Genomic DNA, 26590 nt, shown 5'->3' on the forward strand with positions numbered 1-26590 from the left:
GTTTCATGTTTTCGTCTTTGGTTTGGTCACATTCGTCTTGTAAGAGTCCTTGTTTATTTCGCTTTGTCGTTTTCCAGTACTTTCACTCATACGATGTAAGTTATTTTATGCTCATTCGCGTATTTGTAATTTTGTCATTTTCAGTTACCGTATTCAACAATGTGTCAAGTCTGTTCTAGTAAAGTTTGAAATACGAGTGATTAGCGTTTGCGGCTATAAGCCGAAATCGCTAATTTTTACATGTATCACATGTATCACTTCTACAAAAAGAACCGATGCTACGCCAGATACGAAAAACCACTGAAAAACCACTCCTTAAATGTGGCCAAGAAATGTGTGGAAACGTATTTTTCATCTAATGTAGCAGCACAATACCCTGAAAGGGTAAACTAGTCTGGTTGCACTACTAATCACAAAGAAAAATCAATGATTGTAATGATTTTTACAGGGAGTCGGAGTGCCAAAATTACAACAAATACAAGAAAGAAAGTGGTCAAACATAAGACTTGACCGACCTAAGAAGACTTAATTTTCGGGTGGAACACTTAAGTAATCCGAAACTACCATAATGCCACGCGAACCTGTTCAACGAGCCACTAAAATATTAAATTATGACTAATTCGTTCCAATGTCACTCAAACGTCAGAAATTTTTTAGCAAAAATTCTTTAGTCAACAAGCGAAAAAGAAGAACTGAAGTGGAGCTTGACAACATAATGAATCTTTCCTTCAAACAGGGTTATTTGAATTGAGCACATTGTGAGTGAAGTTCTCTTTAATTGTTCGCGCACTTCAGTCTGGCATATTAGAGCCTGTGCATTACAAGTTAATTTTTCTTTGGTGTCATTATGTGCAAGGTGCAACGACTTACTTCTTTCCAAAATTCTTTTCTCGTTTTCTCAATGCTCTTGAATGATCCGGTCACGTCAGGTATCGATTTGGTTTATACCTTTCCTCGAGGATTGAAAGATCTAGAATAGGTCTATCAAAAGACTTCTAGTAAGTTTTCGTCTTTTCGAACAAAAATCTCGTCGTCGTATTTATTTGTGTATTCTTTCCCCATTCTCTCATTGTTCGCGTTAGGGCACGGCGCAACCATACTGAATACTTTGAAAAATTTGGAGATCCTGAGTCTAAAGTTTTCTCTCCATGGTTGATGTGTCGATTCCATTTACAAGACGGTGGGCTCAGGCAGACATCTATCAAGTTCAAATGAAGAGATCAATTCATCCAGAGCACCCCTGTCAGTGATCTTCACATTATCAGACAAAAAGAACTCCCTATTCCGGAAACTTCTTCTCAGGCCTTCAACCCATGTCCCAATCAGGCATGTGTCCATATTGCCTATTAGGGTGAACACAGTTAATGACGTACTCTCCGCCAAACCTTTACCTAGGGCTTTTCCCCAATCTATACACAGGTATCCGCCGTGGTTGTTGACTAATAGGGTAAATGCAGTTAATGACGTATTCTTCGCCAAACCCTCACCCAGGCCCTTTCCCCAGTCTCCACGCAGGAATCGGTGTTTGCTGTTGATTTTTAGGGTGAAAGCAGTTAATGACCTGCTCTTCGCCAAACCTTTACTTAAGCCTTCTCCCCAGTCTCCAAGCAGATATGTGGCGACGCTGTTAATTGTTAGGGTGAAAGCAGTTAATGACATACTCTTCGACAAACTTTCACCCAGGCCTCTTCCCCAGTCTCCACGCAGGCATCCGTTGACGCTATTGATTGTTAAGGTAAATGCAGTTAATGACTTACTCTCCGCCAAAATTTCACCCAGGCCTCTTCCCCAGTCTCCACGCAGGCATCCGTTGACGCTATTGATTGTTAAGGTAAATGCAGTTAATGACTTACTCTCCGCCAAAATTTCACCCAGGCTTTTTCCCCAGTCTCCACGCAGATATTGGTGTTCGCTGTTGATTTTTAGGGTGAAAGCAGTTAATGACGTACTCTTAGCCAAACCTTCACCCAGGCCTTTTCCCCAGTCTCTACGCAGGTTTTTGCGAACGCTGTTGATTATTAGGGTGAAAACGGATAAGGACGTACTCTCTGCCAAACCTCCACCCAAGCCTTTTCCTCAATCTCCCATCAGGTATTCGCCTTTGCCGATGATTGTTAGGGTGAAAGCAATTAAAGACGTACTCTTCGCTAAACCTTCACCCAGGCCTTTTCCCCTGTCTCCTTCCAGGCAAGAAAATTTTTTTTTGATTGTTAGGGTGAAAGTAGTTAATGACGTACTCTTCGCCAGACCTTCACTCAGGCCTTTTCCCCAGTCTCCATGCAAACATCCGCCGTCGCTGTTGATTTTTAGGGAAAAGTGGTTAATGACGTACTCTTAGCCAAACCTTCACCCAGGCTTTTTCCCCAGTCTTCATCCAGGTCTCCGTTTCCGCTATTGATTGTTAGGGTGAAAGCAGTTAATGACGTACTCTTAGCCAAACCTTCACCCAGGCTTTTTCCCCAGTCTTCACCCAGGTCTCCGTTTCCGCTATTGATTGTTAGGGTGAAAGCAGTTAATGACGTACTCTTAGCCAAACCTTCACCCAGGCCTTTTCCCCAGTCTTCACCCAGGTATCCGTCGACGCTGTTCATTTTTAGGATGAAAGCAGTTAAAGACGTACTCTCCGCCAAACCTTCACCCAGGCCTTTTCCCCAGTCTTTATGCAGGAATCGGTGTCCGGTATTCATTGTTAGGGTGAAAGCAGTTAATGACGTACTCTCAGCCAAACCTTCATCAAGTGTTAAGGTGAAAGCAGTTAATGACGTACTTTTCGCCAAACCTTCACCCAGACCTTTTCCGCAGTCTTTAAGCAGGAATCGGTATCCGCTGTTGATTGTTAGAATGAGAGAAGTTAATGACGTTGTCTTAGCCAAACCTTTACCTAGGCCTTTTATCCAGTCTTTAAGCGGGAATCGGTGTCCGCCGTTGATTGTTAGGGTGAAAGTAGTTAATGACGTTGTCTCAGTCAAACCTTCACCCAAGCCTCTTCCAAGGTATCTGTCGACGCTGTCGATTGTTAGGGTAAAAGCAGCTGATGAAGCACTCTTAGCCAAACCTTCACCCAGGTCTATTCCACAGTCGTCGCACAGGTATACGTATTTACTGTTCATTGTTGAGGTGGAAGCAATTGATGACGTAGTCCTCGCTAAACCTTCACCCAGGCTTTTTCTTAAGTCTCCATCCGGATCTTCGCCGTCTTTGTCGATTGTAAGGTTGAAATTAGTTGATGATGTACTCTTTTCTAAACCTCCACCAAGGCTTTTTCTTAAGTCTCCATTCGGATTTTTGCCGTCGTTTTCGATTGTAAGGTTGAAATCAGTTGATCACGTGCTCTTTGCGAAACCTTCACCAAGGCTTCTTCTTAAGTCTCCATCCGGATTTTTGCTGTCTTTTTCGATTGTAATGTTGAAATCTGTTGATGACGTACTCTTTGCTAAACCTTCACCCAGGCTTTTTCTTAAATCTCCATCCGGATTTTTGCCGTCTTTGTCGATTGTAAGGTTGATGGCAGTTTGTAACGTGCTTTCCGCCAAACGTTTTCGTGTTTGTTCAGGGCGTTTTCCTAAACATCTAGTAGCAGAAAGACTGCGAGCCTCGCCGTCGTGCAAAACAATCCTCTGTTTTCGATATATCCGCTTACAACCAGGCGGACAGATGGATAATGACGTACTCTTTCCCAGACCTTCACGCAGGCCTTTTTCCACGTCTCCACACAAGTGTTCGCCGTCGTTGTTTATTGTTAGGGTGAAAGCAGTTAATGACGTACTATTGGCTAAACCTTCACCCAGGCCTTTTCCCCAGACTCGGCCTAAGTATCTGTCGTCGTTGTTTATTGTTAGGGTGAAAGTAGTTAATGACGTACTCTTGGCTAAGCCTTCACCCAGGCCTTTTCCCCAGACTCGGCCCAGGTATCTGCCGACGTTGTTTAATGTTAGGTTGAAAGCAGTCAATGACGTACTCTTAGCCAAACCTTCACCCAGGCCTTTTCCCCAGCCTTGGCGTCGGAATTTGTTGACTCCATTGATTGTTAAGGTGAAAACTGTTAATAATGTACTCTCCGCCAAACCTTCACCCAGGCCTCGTATCCAGTTTTTAAGCTGGAATCGGGGTCCGCCGTTGATTGTTAGGGTGAAAGTAGTTAATGACGCTGTCTTAGCCAAACCTTTACCCAAGCTTTTTCCCCAGTCTGCACCAAGGTACATGTCGACGCTGTTAATTATTAGGGTAAAAGCAGTTGATGAAGCACTCTTCGCGAAACCTTCACCCTGGTCTATTCCACGATCTTCACGCAAGTATCTGTTTTTAGTGTTCATTGTTGAGGTGAAAGAAATTGATGACGTAGTCCTCGCTAAACCTTCACCCAGGAAATTTCTTATGAATCCATCAAGATTTTCGATGTCTTTGTCGATAGAAAGTTTGGGATCAGTTGATGACGTACTCTTCGCTAAACCTTCACCCAGGCTTTCTGTTAAGTCTCCATCCGAATTTCCGCTGTCTTTGTCAAATGTAAGGTTGAAGCCAGTTGATGACGTGCTCTTTGCTAAACCTTCACCAAAGCTTCTTCTTAAGTCTCCATTCGGATTTTTGCCGCCTTTGTCGATTATAAGGTTGAAATCAGTTAATGACGCACACTTTGCTAAACCTTTACCAAGGCTTTTTCGTAAGTCTGCATCAGGATTTTTGCCGTCTTTTTCGATTGTAAGGTTGAAATCAGTTGATGACGTACTCTTCGCTAAACCTTCACCCAGGAGTTTTGTTAAGTTTCCATCCGAATTTTCGCCGTTTTTGTCGATTGTGAGGTTGAGGGCAGTTTGTGACGTGCTTTCCGCCAAATGTTTTCGTTTTTGTTTAGAGCGTTTCCGTAAGCATCTAATTGCTGAAAGGTTGCGAGCCTCGCCGTAGTGCAAACCAATCCTCCGTAAGTCTGCATCCCGATTTTTGCCGTCTTTTTCGATTGTAAGGTTGAAATCAGTTGATGACGTACTCTTCGCTAAACCTTCACCCAGGCTTTCTGTTAAGTCTCCATCCGAATTTCCGCTGTCTTTGTCAAATGTAAGGTTGAAGCCAGTTGATGACGTGCTCTTTGCTAAACCTTCACCAAAGCTTCTTCTTAAGTCTCCATTCGGATTTTTGCCGCCTTTGTCGATTATAAGGTTGAAATCAGTTAATGACGCACACTTTGCTAAACCTTCACCAAGGCTTTTTCGTAAGTCTGCATCAGGATTTTTGCCGTCTTTTTCGATTGTAAGGTTGAAATCAGTTGATGACGTACTCTTCGCTAAACCTTCACCCAGGAGTTTTGTTAAGTTTCCATCCGAAATTTCGCCGTTTTTGTCGATTGTGAGGTTGAGGGCAGTTTGTGACGTGCTTTCCGCCAAATGTTTTCGTTTTTGTTTAGAGCGTTTCCGTAAGCATCTAATTGCTGAAAGGTTGCGAGCCTCGCCGTAGTGCAAACCAATCCTCCGTAAGTCTGCATCCGGATTTTTGCCGTCTTTTTCGATTGTAAGGTTGAAATCAGTTGATGACGTACTTGTTGCTAAACCTTCACCCAGGAGTTTTGTTGAGTCTCCATCCGGATTTTTACCGTTTTTGTCGATTGTGAGGTTGAGGGCAGTTTGTGACGTGCTTTCCGCCAAACGTTTTCGTTTTTGTTTAGAGCGTTTCCGTAAGCATCTAGTTGTTGAAAGGTTGCGAGCCTCGCCGTAGTGCAAACCAATTCTCCGTAAGTCTGCATCCGGATTTTTGCCGTCTTTTTCGATTGTAAGGTTGAAATCAGTTGATGACGTACTCTTCGCTAAACCTTCATCCAGGAGTTTTGTTGAGTCTCCATCCGGATTTTTACCGTTTTTGTCGATTGTGAGGTTGAGGGCAGTTTGTGACGTGCTTTCCGCCAAACGTTTTCGTTTTTGTTTAGAGCGTTTCCGTAAGCATCTAGTTGTTGAAAAGTTGCGAGCCTCGCCGTAGTGCAAACCAATTCTCCGTAAGTCTGCATCCGGATTTTTGCCGTCTTTTTCGATTGCAAGGTTGAAATCAGTTGATGACGTACTCTTCGCTAAACCTTCACTCAGGAGTTTTGTTGAGTCTCCATCCGGATTTTTACCGTTTTTGTCGATTGTGAGGTTGAGGGCAGTTTGTGACGTGCTTTCCGCCAAACGTTTTCGTTTTTGTTTAGAGCGTTTCCGTAAGCATCTAATTGCTGAAAGGTTGCGAGCCTCGCCGTAGTGCAAACCAATTCTCCGTAAGTCTGCATCCGGATTTTTGCCGTCTTTTTCGATTGTAAGGTTGAAATCAGTTGATGACGTACTCTTCGCTAAACCTTCACCCAGGAGTTTTGTTGAGTCTCCATCCGGATTTTTACCGTTTTTGTCGATTGTGAGGTTGAGGGCAGTTTGTGACGTGCTTTCCGCCAAACGTTTTCGTTTTTGTTTAGAGCGTTTCCGTAAGCATCTAGTTGCTGTAAGGTTGCGAGCCTCGCCGTAGTGCAAATCAATCTTCCGTAAGTCTGCATCCGGATTTTTGCCGTCTTTTTCGATTGTAAGGTTGAAATCAGTTGATGACGTACTCGTCGCTAAACCTTCATCCAGGAGTTTTGTTAAGTCTCCATCCGGATTTTCGCCGTTTTTGTCGATTGTGAGGTTGCAGGCAGTTTGTGACGTGCTTTCCGCCAAACGTTTTCGTTTTTGTTTAGAGCGTTTCCGTAAGCATCTAGTTGTTGAAAGGTTGCGAGCCTCGCCGTAGTGCAAACCAATCCTCTGTTTTCGTGATATCCGCTGATAACCAGGCGGACAGGTGGATGAAGCTTCGACATTAACCTCGTTTTGGGCGTCTCCGATTTCTTTGCTGACTCCGTGGAAGATTTTAGAAGGAGGATGTGCTGTTATCAGAAGAAGTTCTTCCTCATTTTTTATCCATTCTTGAAGTAAGATATGCTTGTCAATGCAGACCACATTACATTCATCGTCACCATGTAAGTGTTCTTCATTTAACTTTTCCTTTCTTTCGCTGTGGTAATCAGTCACGTTGACGCTTGAGGATGGAGGATTTGTTTTATCGTTTACAAGGCGAGGATCCTTTGACTGGCATTTATTCAGGGGTAAAGACTTTCCATGGTTATACAGACTTAACCGAGTCACTATTAAGCTCTTCCCTGACGTCCTACAAGAAAAATAATTTGTACTTATCGATTGAGTGGAGGTTGCCCGGACGGGAAAGTGCTTAGCGCAGCTCAGCGAGGGCCACACTTCAGGACCTAATGAGGTAGGGTATGTTGAATCCATGAAAAATTAATTTCGCTGTAACATCCAAAAGAGTGTTATCTTTTTTGACTAACTTTGAATTATTACGTTTGAGCCTTTAAATAAATTGTATCATTTAATCACAAATTTAAACAAAGTTTTACATCTCATAAATGTACCGATTCACTTGCTTCAAGTTTCGTACGTTTTCTGTCAATGGTTACTTAAATTCCTCTTAATTGGTTACTGGTGGAAAAAAGTTCAGATCCCGTTCCTGTTTTGTTTCGTTTGGTTTGTTCTTTTTTAAAAGACAACTTTCTTTTAGAGCATCTGACAGGTTGTATGACTTCTAGAAGGTTAGAAGTAAAAAAAATTATCGAGAAAGGCTGTGCTTTTTCTTTCCCCTTATCTGATGCCAAAAGTTTCAAGCAGATCAACAAAGCCATCAGGCATGTGTATAAATTAGTGTTCTTCGATCTTTCCAAGAGAGTTTGTTCCTACGAAGATTGTACCTATTTACTTTAAGAGCGAATGGTGGTACTTTCGCCACTGAATCACGTGAGATGTTTGCCCACGGCCTATATTTCGTGGAGATACGCCACGTCCTAATTTCAAAAGTGCGATGCTTAAGGTTATTTATGATGACTAACCTCGGTGAGATGCCATCAAATATGGCGATAAAATGTGGCCTATCCGTTGGAGCATAGTTCCAGCATTGATGCATTATGGTATACAACCAAGTAGGACAGCATTCAGGTTGGCGTAACACGTGCTTGCCTTGCACTTGAGGCAACATCTGCCGAGAAAAAACGTATCGTTCATATGCCTACTGCGCGTCAGTGTGATTTCTATATCTTACATCTCAAGACATGATTGAGAGATTCTTGCGCCCTCTTTACAACTCAAAAATGAAAAAAATTCAAGTAACAATCAAGTTATTCTAAGAGCCAATTTGCATTGAAAAAGAACGACAATGTAAGCCTGGATTGCTTCTTGTCAAATGCGACCAACACTTCAGTTTCTCACGGAGAAAACTTTCAGTTTTAAGGGATTGGGTTTCTTGACGAGGCACATTATAAGAAATCGGTTAACTAGTATTGGCTGTAAAATAATACACATCAAAGCCACCAAAACCGTTAATCTCACTGAAAACCAAGAACGTACCTTCGCCCTGTATGTAGGAAGAGGAGTTGGGCCGAATTCTGGTCTCATTTGCTCTAACAATAAAAGGACAATAACTCAAATCAAAGAACTTGATGCACGTATCAATAAACCTATCATCAATTCAGAACCTCACCGGCAAAACCTAAACCCTAAGCAATAAGTACCTAATAGTTTTCGCATTACTTGTAGCCTACTTCGGACATCAAACAAACTGCTGCAGTATCGCTGCCACTGCCAGTGCTGGGTTGACAATTCGTATCTGTCATCGTCGAAATATGCTTTTTGAGGCAAAACATCACTGTTGTCTGCAACCTAAAAACCGAAAAGAAAAGAGACTTTAAAGCAAACCGAACATTTATCAGGGCCTTATGAACAATTTTTCACGAGAAAGCGTATGGTCAGTACACTGGTCGTTTATCTCTTGGCAGACAGCCTTTTACAGTAAAAAAGTTGTTTGAACCCGGGGGTAACATCTGATCGTGTCGTCTGATCGTCCTTTTGAGGGTAGTCCTGAGAAGGACTGTTTTGGTATCAGTCGAGTGTGATAGGTCGGTTGCGTAAAATTCCAGTGCGGAATTAAAACACATGGCTAACAAATGGAAACAAGTATAATTTTAAAAAGCTGAAATTTCCTTCACTTTTAAGAGAGAAAAATTCATGAAATGACGAGTATTTACACTTGTTTGACACTTACACATACAAACAAAATATTCCTCGCTGGACGGCACAGACGAGTCAACACCCATAAATCGGAAGAGATTGAATCTTTTGTTGACCCTTGAACCGAATTCCATTGGACAGCTAACTCCAGATTATCTGACGTTGTTACGAGTTCTAGACAAAAATAATAATAATGATAATAAAAACCAAAGTTCAGGAATTTAGCAAATGTAACACACAACCTAGAGATGAAGGCCGATCACTTGGTACTTCATTCCATAGTGGGAATGATTCCCCCTTAGTTAACTTAGCCTGAATTATTAAAAATACGATCAGTTCCTCACCTCTTGTTGGTTGTATACGAAGAAAGTCTTCAACGCAGCTAGAGGATGCTCCCATCATAACAGCTTGGGTTTCCTGATTAACTTGTTCTACAAATTGTCCACCTTCAGCTGCGAACTTCCGACTGTGTAAACTGCTGTCTTTCATGTATTTAAACAGGAGGCACCACTTTTCATACTCCGTGATTATATGACGTTGGATACTTTCCTGTTCTGGGCCCAGGGAAAAAGAAGTATCACATCGATTGAGACTTCTCAGGTGTTTCAAGCCGGATGCCTCTCGAATGAAGCTATCTTGGAAAAAGGAGAGTTGCCATCCTTCTAAGGTCGGTAACACAACTTTCTTGGACACTGTAGAATTTACTTGTTCTCGGTTAAAACATCCAGTTTCACAAAAATACATCAGACTTTGGCTCACAGCTGCCTTCTTGGTTTCAAATTCCTGATCTTCATGTAACAATGCAATTTCGCTAAGCTTATCTGCTAGGTAATTCATTTCTATTTCGGAAAAAAAGTACAATGCGCTGCGTTAACTACAGCCATGACTACGACTGTTGACAATCAAACACTTACGTTCCGTGAGGAGGTTTTAATATACATAAAGATACAATTTTCCCAATAAAATGGAAAGAAGGAGAAAATCTTCAGTAAAAAAAATCAATTTAAGACAAAAAACATTATCACAGGGTACCTTTAAAAGTCGCCCGAGGAATGTTATCTTCAGAATCGGAGCTTCCACTCTCGCAAGATTCGTTGAACGAGGTGTCGATGTCTCCTGAATAACCATTGTCCTTTACAACATTACTCTCAAGATGATTGCCCTCTTCTTCAGTGCTGAGGCCTATTTGGTGACAAAGTAAAAAGTTAAAAGGAATCAGTTATACCTTACTGCTCATAAGTCACCCTCCTCAACGATCCTAACGGTCGGCGGTTACTTTGGCATGAACATAATTTCACAACTTGTGAGCTGTATACATATCCAAAAACGTAATCTAACTCAGCAGCACTAATGTTGTTCACTCACCGAGCTGCTTTTGTGCTTCCTCTGCAGCTCTCACAAGCTCAGACCAGTCGATTGTCTGGGGGTAGTTTTGGGCTTCACTAGCCTCTTTGGAAAATCTAGGCAGCAAAAATGTGTTTTAATTCATAGGAACTAAAGAAACACGCTATAATTAAAAAGAAAAAGTAATGTGTCCGATAACCTTAAGGTAGCCGCCATGTTAGATCATATTATTAACGCACTTCTTACGCATGTCAACCTGAGTGACAAAAAACTCACTGCAACAGTCTAACGGCTGATATCAACCCCTCGGATCTCTGTTAGAAGTAAAAGTGGATATACTATTGTATATTATGACTGTATCTCAGCACGCTGAATAACCCCAATCTTTTTGCAAGCTTAATCGTATTTAAATCACTTCATTCCAAAGTCAAGTGCAAATGAGTACCTGCTAGTTATCTCCTCAAGAAAAGTAGCTGTCTTCTCGTGCCCATACTCTCGGGCAATAGCTTCGGGAAGAGCTGAGCTGTCTTTGTAACGGTCATAAACTACTCTTCCGGCGGACGAGTTGAAGATCATTTCAATGAATTGTTGACCACCAATTTCTGCTGCAGCGTAGACTAAGACGCATAGCATCTGCACAGGTTCTGTGGAACCTAAATAAAAGAGGGTATCTACAATCATGGGCCAGAAACAGTCATCGAACGAATTCCCCAAACTAAGAGCACCGTCTGACAAGAACAGCTAAGTGCCAAATTTCATCCACTATTCTGCTAACACTTCTAATAAAGTCAAAGTCCGGTGTGAAACCAAAATGTTAAAATTGTTTTCACAGAGGTATAAAATCTTTCTTAAGATGAATATTAAGTATAACAATGCCATACGATTGCTTTATCGTTTCATGTTTTCAAAAATTGAAGGGTATACATGATTATGATCCATCAAATATTTTTGCTCGCGCGCGATTGGTCTAAACGCAGCACCTAACCGAATATCACTTAGCTAAACCTTCAAACCTTACTTCCATTACGAATAGTCATTTTTTCAGATTTATTTAAGAAGAGAGAGGGTTAAGTGGCTATTACAAAAGAAGGAAAACCTTTTCTTTTAATAAGGTCGTTCCAGAAAACACTCAAAAGAAAAAATCCACACTGCATACAGTAATCTGTTCAAAAAACACTTTTTTACGCGCGTTACAAAATACTTGAAGGATAATAAACAAAATAGCCCCTATTCTGCTTACAGTTTTCAGTGAGCTTCGCTCGCGGAAAACTGTTAGCATCTTGGAACAGGTAGTGTCCGGGGACAGATATCTATGCATATTTTCACGCCATATCGAGACCATTTTTCATTTGTAACCCAAATATTCAAATATCGTATAATATATCTCAGCCGCGGAAATTATCAAACATAACAGCCAGCTGAAGGGCTATATTTATCAAATGATGCATGATCTATAAAAATTGATTGATTGGTTGATAATAAGATTGATTGTGAGATTGATTCAAGACTCAAGCCCTGCAGAATTCTCGATTAAAGAAAAAAAATTCAACCGTTTAGGATTTCTGCCTTGATTTGGGTCAATTAGTTTTCATGAAAATTAGAAGTACTCAGTGATGCACCACTCACCACAAATTCCGGAGTTTTGTGCGTCAGCTCCACTGGCTGTTGTATTGTTACGATTACTCAACATCTCAGAATACTTTTGAAAAAAATACTTCAGTGACTCCGGGTCTTTAATTATCTGTTCAACAGCCTCTTCACCTTTATGGTAGTACCAAATTTCCGCTTCGCCTAGCTCTCTTTTACCTGCTCGTAAAGATATTTTGACCTTTCCTGGCTTGTTGGAAGCTATGATGATAGAACAAGCAAAATCAATTACTATCATGATCAAAATTGCGGATGACGCCGGCATACCTCTCGTAGAGCCAAAAAGAGTATACAGTGTATATCCTAAATATAGAAGAAGGTATGGAGTTCCATATTTTATGTTCTTGGAAAAAAACTTTTTTTGCATCGGTTCCGCAATAGTGAGAGTCGTAGAACTCTGCGTTTTCTCGTTCAGTGATGGTGGATTTGATCGGCAGGTTGAAAATTTTGGCAAAAACAAAATAGTAACAGATTATTATGATAAGATACTTGAAGGAGCTAACCTAAAGCAAACAATCACTTTAAATGTGTAGAATTCTTTAATTTCTTAAAGTTGAGTTTACTAGGGGCTCCCTATTAAGCCTTAAAAAATAATCGAACAACACACTCTTGAAGTAAATAAATTACTCGTATATTTGCGACATAGGTTGAGGCCCAGATTAGACTACAGTATGTGATATATTGCTAAATTACTACGTAATATAACGAGCGGAGAGAATTTTAACGCTAATAATAGCTAGCTACATATAGCAACCGAGTAAGAAAGGGCAATTATCTTTTACAAACACGATATTTGCGTGTTTTCTAAGTTGTGTTGATATATATGACCTGCTACAAGTTTTGTTATATGTGCTAGCTCTACAACATGATTATCTACATTAAGTGAATTTAATTGAGGTAAACGTTTTTGCGGGGGCCCAAAGACTATAGCTCGCAGCCAGGCAGACACATTCAGAAGTTCAGAATTTAATTTGCTCTTGGGGAATATTTGGTCCTATGCCCACCCGGACGATCAGACTACGCAATTCGACAGAATATTTCCCCCCTTCCCCCAATTTCCAACCAACTACTGTATAAGCAGTAAGAATCAACATACGTGGAATTCTCTCTCCAATAAGGGAGTCTTCGCCAAACCTCCTAACTTCAACAGTGCCTAGATTCAATTCGAAGACAGCAACTGCAAACTGCACATTCCCAGGTAACGCTCGACTAGATGAAAAACGGCAAAACGCAGCTCCCTGAAAAACAGAAATCGGTGGCATTACGAACACTAAAGCGATCAGGAGGATCACCATACCATGTACAGCTAGACGAGTTAATCCATTCAGATACAGCCAGAATTTCCTTAAAAGCTCAAGAACTATTAAGTAACTTAAACTACTTGTTTCTTTTTTCATTTCTATGTTTATAGGATTTCGCAGTTGGATATACTCATCATGGGTGATTTCCATACAAAAATTCCAATACAATTATAGCATTAACATGCATATGACATAAAGCCACCTGCATAAGCATTTCAATCACATACAGTGTGCACTGATACAATTAAAAAAATACCTCGCTACGATAATTTTTGGAAACCCTTACCTGCAAGGGAACTTTTTTCGGCGTGACACTGAAGTCGAAGTGCTCATCTTCATGTGGCGACAGATCATCTGCAGAACAGCAATGAGTTTTTAAAAAGAATCATGGACATACAACTTCTGCAAATTCCCTCTAGGTCGCTTGTTGCCTTCTCTGAAATTATGGTGCATCATTATCATCGTTACAGATAAAAAAAATTTCAGTATAATTTCAAATTAACCACAAGCTGCGTGCTTGGCCAATTGGAAATCATTCACCTGATTACTTTCTGAATTGTACTCCACTTAGTCCTATTAACGACTACTTATAGATATAAATGTGTAAGGATTTATCAGGGTAATTTGAGTAACTTTCCACCCAAAGCTGCAAGCATGGTTTACAGCCTCTTACCTAAGGACAAGTTGTGATCAAGTCCAGAAATACCACTAGTTGTACTGTGATTATCGGCTAAGCTGTCAGACATCTATTAAAAGAAACAATGTAAGGTTATGTAGTGATAGGCGTGAAAACACTAATCAACATTTAAAACACCCATCTTGCTATACTTAGACGATAAAAGACCACTTTTAATTTAAATGCTAATGCCTTTTCATTCTTTACATTCAACACTATAAAAAATCCCCTTTAAGTTTTTGTCTATAATGCTTTTGCCTCCCCACTTAAATGCTCCCTGTAATGCTCCTTTTTTCCCCTCAAAAATGCTAAGTCTCTCCTAAATAAGTCTCTACAATGCTCGGATATTGCTCATTATAAGGATACTTTTATTTTATTGATTCCAACATTTTAACACAGTGTTTAAATGTGAAATAAAAGTATAAATGAATAAATGGAATGACAACATGCCCACCTTTTTGTTAGCCTTGAGTCTTGAAACCTAAAAGCGCTGACCTTAACACATTCTCTGCTCAGCTGCATTACAGCAGCAACTGTGACATTTGAGATTTGTGCGAATTTCAAGTTCTGTTTATTTTTTTTTGGTTATAATTTTTGTTATCATCTTCTCCAAATAAAAAATTTTTTCCTGGTGAATTCCAGGATTTAATATTCCTCTATTACAAGACTATTATTTCACTTTTTCTATATTTATATTTTAGCTCAAGAGATACAACCTACAGCCTAATCTGTGCATCGCATCGATCGCATAATGAGTTCGCGAGAGACGAAAACAACATGAACAAAACCGTTAAGATGTTTTTTTGCGACCAACCAAAAATCTAGTGTTTAAAATTTCGATTAATTTCAATAAAATATTTATACAGGCTACAAAATCCTGAATTCAGTGAGCAGCTGAATTTTTCGATATCAAAAGGGATGTAATAAATGGTTGATAATTAAATGACAAGGTTGATAATGAAATGACAAGGTAATCATTTTTAAAGTAAAATCTGGGGTGGATACCTCTATGTCCAGAAGAGCAGTGTAGTCCAGCATTGGAAAGTCATTCAAGGGATATGTGTTATTCTGATCCATGAATGCTGCACTTGATTCACTCGAGGTTGGTTGGTTGATGTTTAAAGAAGCCACTGCATTAAAATCATGGAAAAGAATTATTCTAAGTTTATCTACACGATAACATGTCCACAAAAACATCTTGTTTCGTTGATCTACCAATCGCAAGACATGCATACACCAATGTTTATAATGGGAGATGTAGCCCCATTTTGATCTACATGTACCTGCAGCAGTTATGTTTAACATCTAACATTTCTTCAATATAAATGATATAAACGGTTTTCTTTCAGTTTGATTTTCGGCGCACCACAAGCAACATAAGTCCTCAATGCGTCACACATTCACCCCAGAAGCTTTTCAAAGAAAGGTATAACACCCTCTCCTACTATTAATGCACCTACAGAAACGTTTCGCACATGCACATCAGTCTCATCATTCTGCCAACTTACAGAGAGTAGAAGCTGCACCTTTCATAGAAATGCACCTGGCAAATATGAGTCTTAATATCTTTCCGCTTTAATTCAACAGAATTAGTTGACATACCTGTGTGGTCGTTATCCTCTGCCATTTGAGAGTTCCCAGAATCTGTCATACCCTGCAACGATCAGAAAGAAAACTAGCTGGTGCCAAGCTCCGAAGTGGCGAAGAAAAATGCTAGCAATGAGCAAAATATTACGGATTTAATATTCTTCTACTGCGTGACTATTATTTCACTTTTCAATATTTATATTTTGGTTTACGGAATACATTCTACGGCCTAACATGAACATCGTATCGATCTCATAATTGGTGCGCGAGTGACGAAAACAACACGAATATAATGAAACTATTTAAGTGTTCTTTGCGAACAACAAAAAAATCTGCCGCGTTTAAAAGTTCGATTCTTCATGAGATGAGAATAAGATGAGAAGATCTTACTTTCCACAATTGTTCCACTTTTGTTTCCAGGTTTGAATCATCGTCTGCTTAAGATAAAAAATACATGCAATGTTTATCAAAGAAAATATTTAAAACCGTTTTCAAGAGGATTGCAAAAAGATAACATCTAAGTCCTTCGTGAGAAGGCGAACCAAGAACTTTCAGATTTAACAGTGAGATTCTTTACAAATGAGCAAGAGGAAATTGATGCTGAGCTAAACCATACACTAGGCTACTACAATAATTAATCTAATAAATTGCCGAGAAATACCAAAATCAATGTAGGTATCTTAAAAGCCAAAAAGAAAAAATTGAGATTCAGATCTACCTGCAGGGGCTGCGTTTTGTAGTTCTGTTGTACTAAAATTTGGGGTGGATACCGATGTGTCCTGAGTATTATTGTAGTCTTGCTTTAAAAAGTCATTCCAGGGTTCCATGTTATTCTGAACCATGAATGTTACACTGGAATCACTCGAGCTGGGTTGGTTAGTGTTTGGAAAAGCCACTGCATTACAATCAATGGAAAGAAATTTCTTTGATGGGCATAATTAGCCAGTAATATATTCCAACGCAATACGAAAAGTTGCTGGAACTTAATACAAACACCTCTAGTTCTAATGAGCACGTTTTTAGTTACAGCTTACTATAGGCATAACATGATTTATGACAACAAAAAATGCTTTCAAAACATGTGATATTGACAAGTTTGTCAATATCACATGTAAGAACAGCCATTTCTATGTAAATCGTACAAGTCTACCTTTAAAAGTGAATTTTCATACATGGTAAATCTAATTTTGTGACACATTTATCAACATGATAACAGAAATACAAAAACTTTTTTTGTTGATCTACTATTTGTATTACACATAAAGTATTATAATTCTACATATAATGGGAGATGAAACCCCATTCTAGTCTACCTGCAGCTTTGAAGTTTTGTGGTTTTGCCATATCAACCATGGCTGTAGATGGCCCCGGAAAGAGGCTAAAATCTTGAATTGGATCATCATTGGGGGGTTGCAAAGTATTCTGAACCATGATTGTTGCACTTGTATCACTCAAGGTAAGTTGGTTCAAGCTCGACAAAGCTACTGAATAAAAAGAAACATGGGAATGAAAAATTGGCAAGTTCATAGTTGATGGACAGTCTAACCATTAATATATGACCCAAATATGGCAAGAACATATCACCTTAATAAAAAAACTGCAATAAAGTCCTCTTTTTTTAATAAATGCAGTCTGTAATTCAATATTGAACAAGTTCTCAGCTACGTTATGTAAATGGTGTATGTTTACATATTAAAATAAATTTTTACATATACTAAATGATCTACAGCAAGATAATATTTATCTGGATAATGAATGATATACTTGTATGATCAATTAAATCTTAACCCTTTTGCTCCCAGGAGTGACCGACAAGGAATTTCTCCTTACAACATTCATTAACATTCAAACAGAAAGGTAACTATAGGAAAGAAAATCATCAATGGGCAGATATTACTTCATTTCACACCAAATCCTCAGAACTAGAATGATAGGCGACATATGGGGAAATTGGCACAAAGGATTATTCCAATTGAGATCTTGGGAGTGAAAGGGTTAACGTACCGCTGTACCTAAAAAGTCTGATATAACCCAAGTTAGATTTACCTGAAGCTGCAATTTTTTTCGTTTTTTTCACACTAAAACTTGTGCTGGCCACTGATGGCCCCGGAGGAATCCTGCTCTCTCGAACTTGAAAGTCACTGCAGGGCTGCATGTTATGCTGAGTAATGACTGTTGCACTTGTATCATTTAAAGTACACGTAAGTTGGTTCAATTGTTGGAAAGTCACTGCAATAAGAGCATGGCAAATAATTGTCAAGTTCGCTGGTGAAAATGTCATTGTGCCCCACTAATTATTTTCCAAAACAAAATAAATCAACTATGGAACAGTTTCCTCTTAAATTAGAGAGCTTCAATAAACCCTTATGTTTAAGTTTTTTGGTGTTGTCACAGGATAAAAACAGCTTTTCTATGTGCAGTTGATTGTGTTGGTCTACCAGTTGAAGTATATTTCCATGTATGGTTCTCATCCTTGCTCCAAATTTCAGAATTCAACGTGCAAACGGTGGACAAGGATAACCTGTAATACTGGAATAACCTGTACTCGAGCCTACTTAAGCCCACCCAGCCAGGGTTTATCTCCTTTCCTTAGCATGAGGCAACAAGCAGTACTACGACTCCCCCTGGATGGGCTGCTAGTCCATCACAAGGTTCCCCCCCCCCCAAGCATTTCATCATGCCTTCCTCACAGTGAACCAGTACCCATTTATTTGTATTCCTCAGGGTGCATGGAGAGAGGCGCTGTGAGAGTAAAGTGTCTTGCTAACTGAAAGAACACAACACATTAACCCCGCCCACTCTTGCATCTGGACCTCTTGACAAGGAGTCCAGTGCAGGCCACTGAATCTCTCAACAAATGGAATGCCCATAGCTGAATTCCCATATTCCCAATTTTATGGTAATTAATCTACAAAGAGACTGAGATGTTACTCCATAATATATGTTTACGTATCACATCTATACAAAAATAAGTTTAATCGCTTCATCTAACTAATCATTATACATAATGATTAACCTGATTTAGATCTACCTGCATCTGCCATGTTTTGTGTATTTATCAGATTACAATTTGTGCTGACTGCCGATGGCCAATTAAGAATGTTGCCTTCTTGCATTGGATAGTCATTTGGGGGTTGCAAAGTGTTCTGAACAATGACTGTTGCACTTGTATTACTCGAGGTAGGTTGATTCAAGTTTGACAATGCCACTAAATTAAAAAAAAAACATGTGAAAGCAAAATTTTCAATTTCACAGACGTATAGGACCAAACTATGTTTTTCTGATACAAAGTTCACCTTCTGATAAACAGCCAATTTACCTGGTGCTGAGCTGTTGGTAGAATCATTGGTTTCGTGTGGTGATTCTTGTGGCATCTGAAATGCAAATAAAATAAATAATGCATTGATTTTACAATGCTGCTTTTAAATTTTAATACAATAATGATTTGCCTTGTGAATTCTGACAAAATAAATTAATCCACAAAGTAAGTTATTAGATATCTGCACAAACACAAGTTGGTTGTGAAAATAATGTGCATTATGACATAGCTAGTATATTTGTGTAATCATGCAAATGAAATTGCATAAGCAATTTTGCTTCATCATTATATGTTAATGAGCATTCTTATGAATATATGCATGACACCAGCAAATGAATGCCTCGAGATTTAAATTTAATTCTTCACAATTAACGACGTTAACTGCAAAGTTCACATCCAGTCAGCCACGAGTGTTGAGATTTTCAAGTTGGTTTTTCCTTTCCATACTGATTGAAATAGACCTTCGTGCGCTCTAAATGAAAAGTAAACTTATGGAGGTATACTTGAAATTGGAAAGCAATGGACATTTAAGCCTGCATGTATAAAGAGATGAAAAGAGCTTTTGAGTGAACAATGTTACAATTTCCAAATGTACAATGAATTGTGGCTGGAAGATGAAACTGAATTTGCTGACTTTAGCAAGGCTTCGCCACTTTTCTTCAATGGCTCAAAAAACTAGAGTGTACAATAAACTAAGTTGTATTTCACCTCCGAATTCTCCGAAGTGCGCATGGCTCTTGGCCTGGGTGCCAGAGTGGTATTCTGAAATAGACTGCTTTTGATAGTGTCTGGAAAAAGCATAATTACAAACAATAATTAATACTATTATTAGTGTCAGTATGATTGCCTCTATTTACAAACCCCTCTGCCTCATGGCTTATTAGTAAAACTGCATAAGAATCGGCCATGTCTTGTTTTGTGAAACAAATTTAAAATACTTTTGTATACATCGGGATCCTACATACGACGCACTAATTGATGCTAAGAAAGATGCAGAGGACTGACGGCCATGGAGGAAAATGAGGACGCTTACAGGAAACTGCGAAAGAAGACCAATCACAAGCCCAAATTTAAAAAAAGTAAACCCACAAAAAGCCAAGAATTTGCGAACAAAAAGAAGGTATGGTAAACCGCCACAGAAGAATATTATTGTAGTACAACACAGGAGCTGTTAGTATGAAGAGACCACTTGACGCGTGTCAATTCGAATCGGTTATATACACAAAGCACCATTTGATTGGAAAACCACAGACCTGTTGATTGATGGATAGATGGATCGGGTTACCGCGTTTATAAAGTTGTTGTCGCCCCATTCATAATTAATGATTATTCATTTGGAAGGGTAAAATCGTGCAATTCGTCTCACGCAGCTGTGTGCATGATAGTATTCACGAAAAAACACCTGTAAACTTCCAAATGAATCTTCACGATCTAAACTTGGTGAAACAGGGATAAGTCGCCACGTCAGGCGAAATCGTCCACAAAGCCTAGCAAAGGTGGTCTAGGTGTTTAGAGAACCCTCTTGACACTGCTTTAGAAAAGAGAACCCAGGAATCGACCCGGGGAAAATGAAAACTTTCTGACCGATCAAAAACGACACGATCAGAGGCATGGTGTTTTTTCTGTCTCTCATCTCATGAAGTTAGGTATACAAAGTGGCCGTGAAAATTTAGCGATATACTTCAGCCCCCTAATGTATGACACACAATTAAGAAAAACAAGATCAACAACAAGAGATGACGTATACCCTTGAGCCACTTTATATAGTGACAACACCAAAAGGCTGTTAAAATTTAGCGTGAGCTCCTACGACTATGAATCAAACACTCGAATAGGTCAGGAATCAAAACATACCGCGGAGCAAACTCTGTTCCGGAGCAGCAAATCACAATGGCAAGTCTAAGGATTTATAAATCTAGCGAAAAGGAGCCCCTGATGCTGGTATTGTCGCTGGACGAGTCAGGAAGAAAAATATCTCTACAAATATCTCTACGAAACAACTTATGCTCTGGAATCACAGAATCAATTAAAACGAACGCATAATAAGACAAACTAAACAAAAATAAAAGTAGGTACGGAGAATAGCAAAAATAAAAGAGAAGGAGTTTTTAGCTTTTCTTTGGGCGAAAGGTTTTCTTTGGGTAGATCTGGAGCCAGGGCATCAACCACTGGTAAACTGACTTAGACTTACTAAGTGTCAGAATTGGGCATGACCTGCACCAACATAAACTTTAAGCTCGATTCGACAACAAACCAAATTTGGAAATTTATTTCATAGCGCAATGACTAACACCTGTAGAACTGATTGTCCATGCTTGCAGTACCGTAGGGTTTTGGGCATGTCAATCATAATGTCAAATTCAGGTACATGCTGTATTTTGGCAAAAAAAAAACTTAATTCTTCCTCCTTTTTAACTCGTGAATTGCGCGCATGCGCAAGAGCGAGTTATAGATACCATGTGGGGAATGGCATTCGCTCGCTCGCTCACTCGATTGGTCGATTCCTGTAAACTTTTTTTAGATTTTAGGCTTTTGAGTGCATTTGATAGTTTTTAGCGAACAGTAAACAGAAGAAATGGCGACCTTTGTTGCTAAGAATAGTGGTGGAGTGAAAAAGAAGCCAATGATAATCTTAAAAGAGTTTTTTTTTTCGTTTTAGTTTCAACAAGCGGCGCCAGCGACTGGCAGGAAAGCAAGGATTCACACTGAAATAACAGAACAACCTTCGTTTTTCATAAAATTGTAATTTACAATCCTTGAACTCGAAAACAATCCGAAGATTCATTGAAAATATTACTTACTGCGAAGCGCTCGGAGTTTACAGATGTTCAAAAGCTTTTTCTGTTATGGCGTGAGATTGAGGACAAAATTGATCATTACGTTTCGTCGAGTGTGTTTTTCCTGTGTGAAGCAACAGAAGATGCCGGCGACTGACGAAATTACAAGTTAACACGAAAATCAGATAACACCTAAACAAACAATTTTTTAGCTACCGATTTTCAGTGAATTTTTAAAGAACAATTTTCTTTTAAGTTTCAAGACAATTTGAAGATTCAACATACATACAACGTACTAAAATGCGAAAGTTACACACCACAAAATTGATAAATAGGCCTGAAATGAAATTCTATCTTGTTATTGATTATACGTTGCCTAGCACGTGACTTAAATCTACCCAGGCGGAGATCCAAAATGACGGTGGCAGGCTTGGCTTAGTTATATCACTCAAAACTCGTTCCAGTTTGTCTGATTTGATAAAGAGGGAATCGTTAATGTTTTCATTAAGACAGTATTGCCTTGATTTTCTCATATTTACAATGAAAGACAGTAAATTTCACTTTTCACCCACATTTACTTCCAACCTTTTCTTTTGAACCAGAAACAAAAATGATAGACGTTTAAAACACGTGACATCATCCACCTTGTCAAATGTAATAGCATGATCATTTCAATTGTAATGCCTTCTTATCCCAACGTTACTTTGTTTCTTTGCTACATTAGCGAATACTGAACTACTGCTCGTACTCTAGATATGACAATCAACCACCAAATTTCCTAAACCAGATAACATTAATTCAATTCACGAGTTTGCTCACAGAGCACTTTGATTTAATACTTTGTGTAATTCCCCATATGTTTTCCAGATTTGGTAAATAGGATCACTCTTTTTCAATAATTCCAGACTCTAAACAAATGGATCAATGAGAATAGCAGAAGATCACATTCATTGATCCATCAACGACAACACTCTAGCAATTTCCCCCAATGTACCTGGGTGGAGATATACACTGTGAGAGTTACATTTCTCTCTTAAAAAACACAACACAAAGACCTGGCCTAGGCTCGTGCCCGGATCTCTTAAACCAGAGTACAGCAGCTAGATTACCGCTTCAGGCCTCAAGAGGGGTCCCCCCCCCCCCCTTACTACTACATTATTAACCGTACCTGGTGGAGGGGAGTCTGGAAGTGAAGACCCATGGCAAAGAAGTGGGTCCGCAGACCGGAGCTTAAGACCCTCTGTCGCTGTTTCGTTTGAACAGGATTGTTGAGATGTTTCCACAACTTCTGCCTCTGCCTATAGACAAAATGATATATTATTTTATGTCTTAAGTTTATATTTAATGTATTAATAGTTTAAATAGTGGATATAAGTGTATTCATAGATACATATATATATATACATTTTTATAAATATATATGTATTTTTTTCTTATGTATATTTTCAGTAGTTTTTTAACTTTTATACTTAGTTCACGCCTCTACTGGAAACCAGCTCTTTATAAAGTTGATGATAGGCTAGCGTATTCAAATAAATTTGATCTACCTATCTATGTCTTTGTGCCCTTGGAACTGGTAGACCTGTGGAATACGGTGTTTAAAATAGTTCTTACTCCTTTTGTTGTCGTTTGTCATCAGTGTCACTCGCTCGTTATTTTGCACGAGTCCACTAGCTGGGAGCCTGGAGCAGGCGTTTAAATCACTAAGTTGTCGGTCTCTTAACAAGTACATTGAATCCTTCTGAAAATTCTATATTGACATTTCTTTTTTTACAATTCTCGTGAAAGTTTTTTTTTCGTTATCTGGAAAGAAAATGATGCCTGGTATTACCTCATCCTCCAAAATGTATAAAGCTGAGTTGCCCTGTGTGTTCCTCTTTATGGTCTTTCCATCCCAAATTCGAGATGTTGATATGCATCCGGCTGGGCGTGAGGTAAAAACTTTACAAGCATAACTAAAGAGGCAATTTATAGGAAAACATTCAAAGGCGACTGTCTTCATGTGGACAAAATATTTAGAGGATTGCAAATAATCATGTATGACCGGCTATTGAAAATAGAAATCAGCGGTTTCATTTCACATGTTTCCATTGAGTAGAGCCCTTTAGATTGCATTTATGTTTTTGTTTACTTAAGGGAATTCTCAGCTTTATCTGTGTAAATTTAACGTCCATATGCACGTAAATAGGAAGAAATTTAAAAGACATGGTTCTTTAGAGCATTGTCACATGAAACAAGAAAACAAAACATACAAGCTAAAGAGGCCTATTCCTGCACATTCTTGGGGAAATGTAATTTCGATTTTCCTTACCTCTTATTACGCAAGTAGGGAAATGTCTCCTCAAGCTTTTCCATAACCATTTTCTCCGACATATTCCGATAAAATTCAACTTGCTTTTTATATTGTCCAAGAACGGAAGATTTTCGTATTTGTGCTACTTCACTTTGTGTCGGCATGCAACGTTCACCATCTTTCCATGTAAAATTACAGTTCCTGATCACAGTGATATTTACATAAAATGGCTCGGCATCTTTTCTCTTTTGTCTCGCACCACTTCCTACTTGCTCCATGCCCTAAAAATGACGAAGACTCATCAAATAGAAACCTCTGTAGCCCTACAGTAGTCCAATATCATTCTGTCACTTAGACCGAGCCTTTTTTTAAAAAGCCACTGTATACTTTTTCGATCTCCTTTGCCAAAAAAGTAATATTCTGTAGTACACTGAGAGTTTTCACAAGTTAATAAATCTGCTTTATCACCGCCTACAACAACAACAACAAAAAAAAAAAGTACGCGGAATCAGAGTAAAAGATATAGCGCGAACAACCGACTTCGCGCAAGAAAATCAAAACCAGTTGAAATGCAACCAAAAGGAAAACACAAATGTTTTCATGTTGTCACTATTTATCATAATTAGCATTTTTCTACTTATTATAAATTCAACTTCCGATGCTTTGTACATTAATTAACTGAAGAGGAGAGAAGTTTCTGTCGAAACATGTTTTACAAACTTAAAAGTTTTGTCGTTTTCTTCAAATTCTTGACTTGCCTGCTACTATTAAGACCCTTCAGAAGAAAATGTTATAAAAAAAATTATATGATGGTCAATTCGATTTGAGACTTGTCAACTTACGCGTCGTGCTGCTCCATTCTCTGCCCTACGGCGTACAAAATTAAATTATAGAACATCTCTATTGAAAAGTGAGGTCAGGTGACTGTCGGGGATAACGTCATTTCACGCAACAGTTGCTAATTAGGAGTCTTAATGAGCCACGCAGGTTTAAGATTGTAAAATGTAAATATGTTTTGCCATTACATATTTTCCCGAAGAGGATACCTTTCAAAGCTCTCTGAAAAAAATCTAAATTAAGCTTCCCGGCCAAAACCTAATCTCTTTCCCATCTGTGTTCAAAAAGTTATCCTATCAGCCCCATGGAACGTCGTTTTCTAGTTGTTTTGGTTAAGTATTCAAATTTTTCAGACTAGTCTGATCGCCACACAAATCGGAATTTGTTTTCAAAACATGATGAGGGGTACGAGAGGAGCCGGGAGCTTTCTCCAAAAGTATAGAGAGTACATCTCATCCCCTTCCAAACCAACTTCCCTCATTCAGTGTTTCTTTGATCAAAAAGAAGAAGACGTTTAGCCAAACTTGTTGTGTTAAATCGCACGGTAATCTTCACTCGATAATTTTCAATCGAAGGTCTGTACTTTTAGAAATGAGAATATGTAATCCACTGCACGCTAGGAATTGAAAGTCACTAAAGGTCTCGCAACTGCTTTGTCCACGAAGACGAGTTTTTAGGCAGCTACTTCGTGTGACATAAAACTGTTCACGTTACTAATCGAGTGTTGCTGCGATGCAGTATGCGAAATTGAATCAAAGAACAGAGCCAAGATGTACTCGGAAAAATATCTGATTCATTGATAGTGCAGTTTATAATTCTTTTCATCTTAGCTCGGCAATAATCATGTTCAGCAAATGAGCCTATGCTCCCAAATTTGATGTAAGCGGAAGCGAATTTGGCCTTCATCGCTGCTCAAAAAGTAGAAATTGTCGCAAAGAGAACAAACTCTTTAAGCATAGAGACATATCCTCTTACCTTTTAACTATAAAGAACCAGCGGGCGAAAGAAGTATAGGACTCCTATCCTGTGTGCATGTCGTATGTGAAATAAACAATTTTCCTCAGTGGTTTGATTTTTGTAATCGTGTCTAAAGAGAGGTCAGGTGACTGTCAGAATTTTTAATTGGTCATTTTGAATAATTTATGCGAAAGTAGAGGCCTGTTTACATGGAGGTGGGTGGCCCCGGTATGTTAGGTAACCCGCTTGTTCATATAATCTCTTATGTTATCCTGATCACGTTTACAAGATAGGTGGGGCGACCCGCCTATGCGGGTTGCCCAGTCTGCCGGGTAGGGTAACCCTGTCAGCCGGGGCGACAATTTGCCATGTAAACCTCTCAAGGTGGGGCAACCCGCTTAGCCGGGATGGCGTTCATGTTACAAAAAGATCAAATGAGCAAAGCAATAGCGAGACACGAGTGTGTTAAAACTTTCTACATTTCATAGCCGTCTTATGCAGAGTTAAAACATTAAAACACTATTTTCTACGTCCTCTTGGTAATGAAACCTCGACGGTGATTTAGTCACGTTTTTACTTCAACCTCAACAACTACATTCATATCTTATGCCGAAGTGAAGACCTTGTATCGTCAGGAACGGTCAACGCATCGAGTTATTGGCGGAAATCTTAGAGGAAAATAAATTAAGTTTTTCGACAGCGTTTTCCAACGCGTCGCCGTAGTGACATCTTAACCTCCTTAATTACAGGTGTGATAACAACCTCGAGAAACTACACCCGCCTGGCATTCCGG

The 26590-nt window shown here is 39.2% G+C and overlaps 2 protein-coding genes across 2 annotated transcripts; both read right to left on the reverse strand.

Moving 5' to 3' along the window:
• Positions 1–3293, reverse strand: LOC136277199 (serine-rich adhesin for platelets-like). Its single transcript, XM_066158890.1, has 2 exons — positions 2315–3293; positions 1–2069 (listed from the first exon to the last, which is right to left on the reverse strand). Exons 1-2 carry the CDS (start codon positions 3108–3110, stop codon positions 1171–1173), a joined length of 1695 nt encoding a protein of 564 aa, XP_066014987.1. The 5' UTR covers positions 3111–3293; the 3' UTR covers positions 1–1170.
• Positions 3293–25914, reverse strand: LOC131783697 (uncharacterized). The gene is made up of 26 exons (XM_066159647.1): positions 25816–25914; positions 24022–24284; positions 23542–23665; positions 22879–23008; positions 19642–19721; positions 18934–18988; positions 18646–18822; positions 17661–17843; positions 16928–17095; positions 16333–16509; positions 16005–16051; positions 15630–15681; positions 15033–15157; positions 14025–14097; positions 13638–13705; positions 13147–13288; positions 12030–12251; positions 10849–11056; positions 10425–10519; positions 10092–10241; positions 9404–9898; positions 9094–9233; positions 8564–8711; positions 8400–8452; positions 7886–8031; positions 3293–7155 (listed from the first exon to the last, which is right to left on the reverse strand). Exons 2-26 carry the CDS (start codon positions 24279–24281, stop codon positions 3324–3326), a joined length of 7350 nt encoding a protein of 2449 aa, XP_066015744.1. The 5' UTR covers positions 24282–24284; positions 25816–25914; the 3' UTR covers positions 3293–3323.
• Between the last annotated feature and the right edge of the window lie 676 nt (positions 25915–26590).

Source organism: Pocillopora verrucosa, chromosome 12 (genome assembly GCF_036669915.1).
Source record: "Pocillopora verrucosa isolate sample1 chromosome 12, ASM3666991v2, whole genome shotgun sequence".
In the NCBI taxonomy this organism is placed as follows: Eukaryota; Metazoa; Cnidaria; class Anthozoa; order Scleractinia; family Pocilloporidae; genus Pocillopora; species Pocillopora verrucosa.

Coding starts and splice junctions, on each gene's coding strand:
- LOC136277199 (XM_066158890.1), bottom strand. CDS start 3,110: ATGAACAGTAAATACGTATACCTGTGCGACGACTGTGGAATAGACCTG. Junction 2,070..2,314: donor GAGTACGTCATTAACCACTT/TTCCCTAAAAAT, acceptor ATTGAGGAAAAG/GCTTGGGTGGAGGTTTGGCA.
- LOC131783697 (XM_066159647.1), bottom strand. CDS start 24,281: ATGGAGCAAGTAGGAAGTGGTGCGAGACAAAAGAGAAAAGATGCCGAG. Junction 17,096..17,660: donor GAAAAAAATTGCAGCTTCAG/GTAAATCTAACT, acceptor TTTATTCAGTAG/CTTTGTCGAGCTTGAACCAA. Junction 7,156..7,885: donor TTTGATGGCATCTCACCGAG/GTTAGTCATCAT, acceptor TTTTTCTTGTAG/GACGTCAGGGAAGAGCTTAA.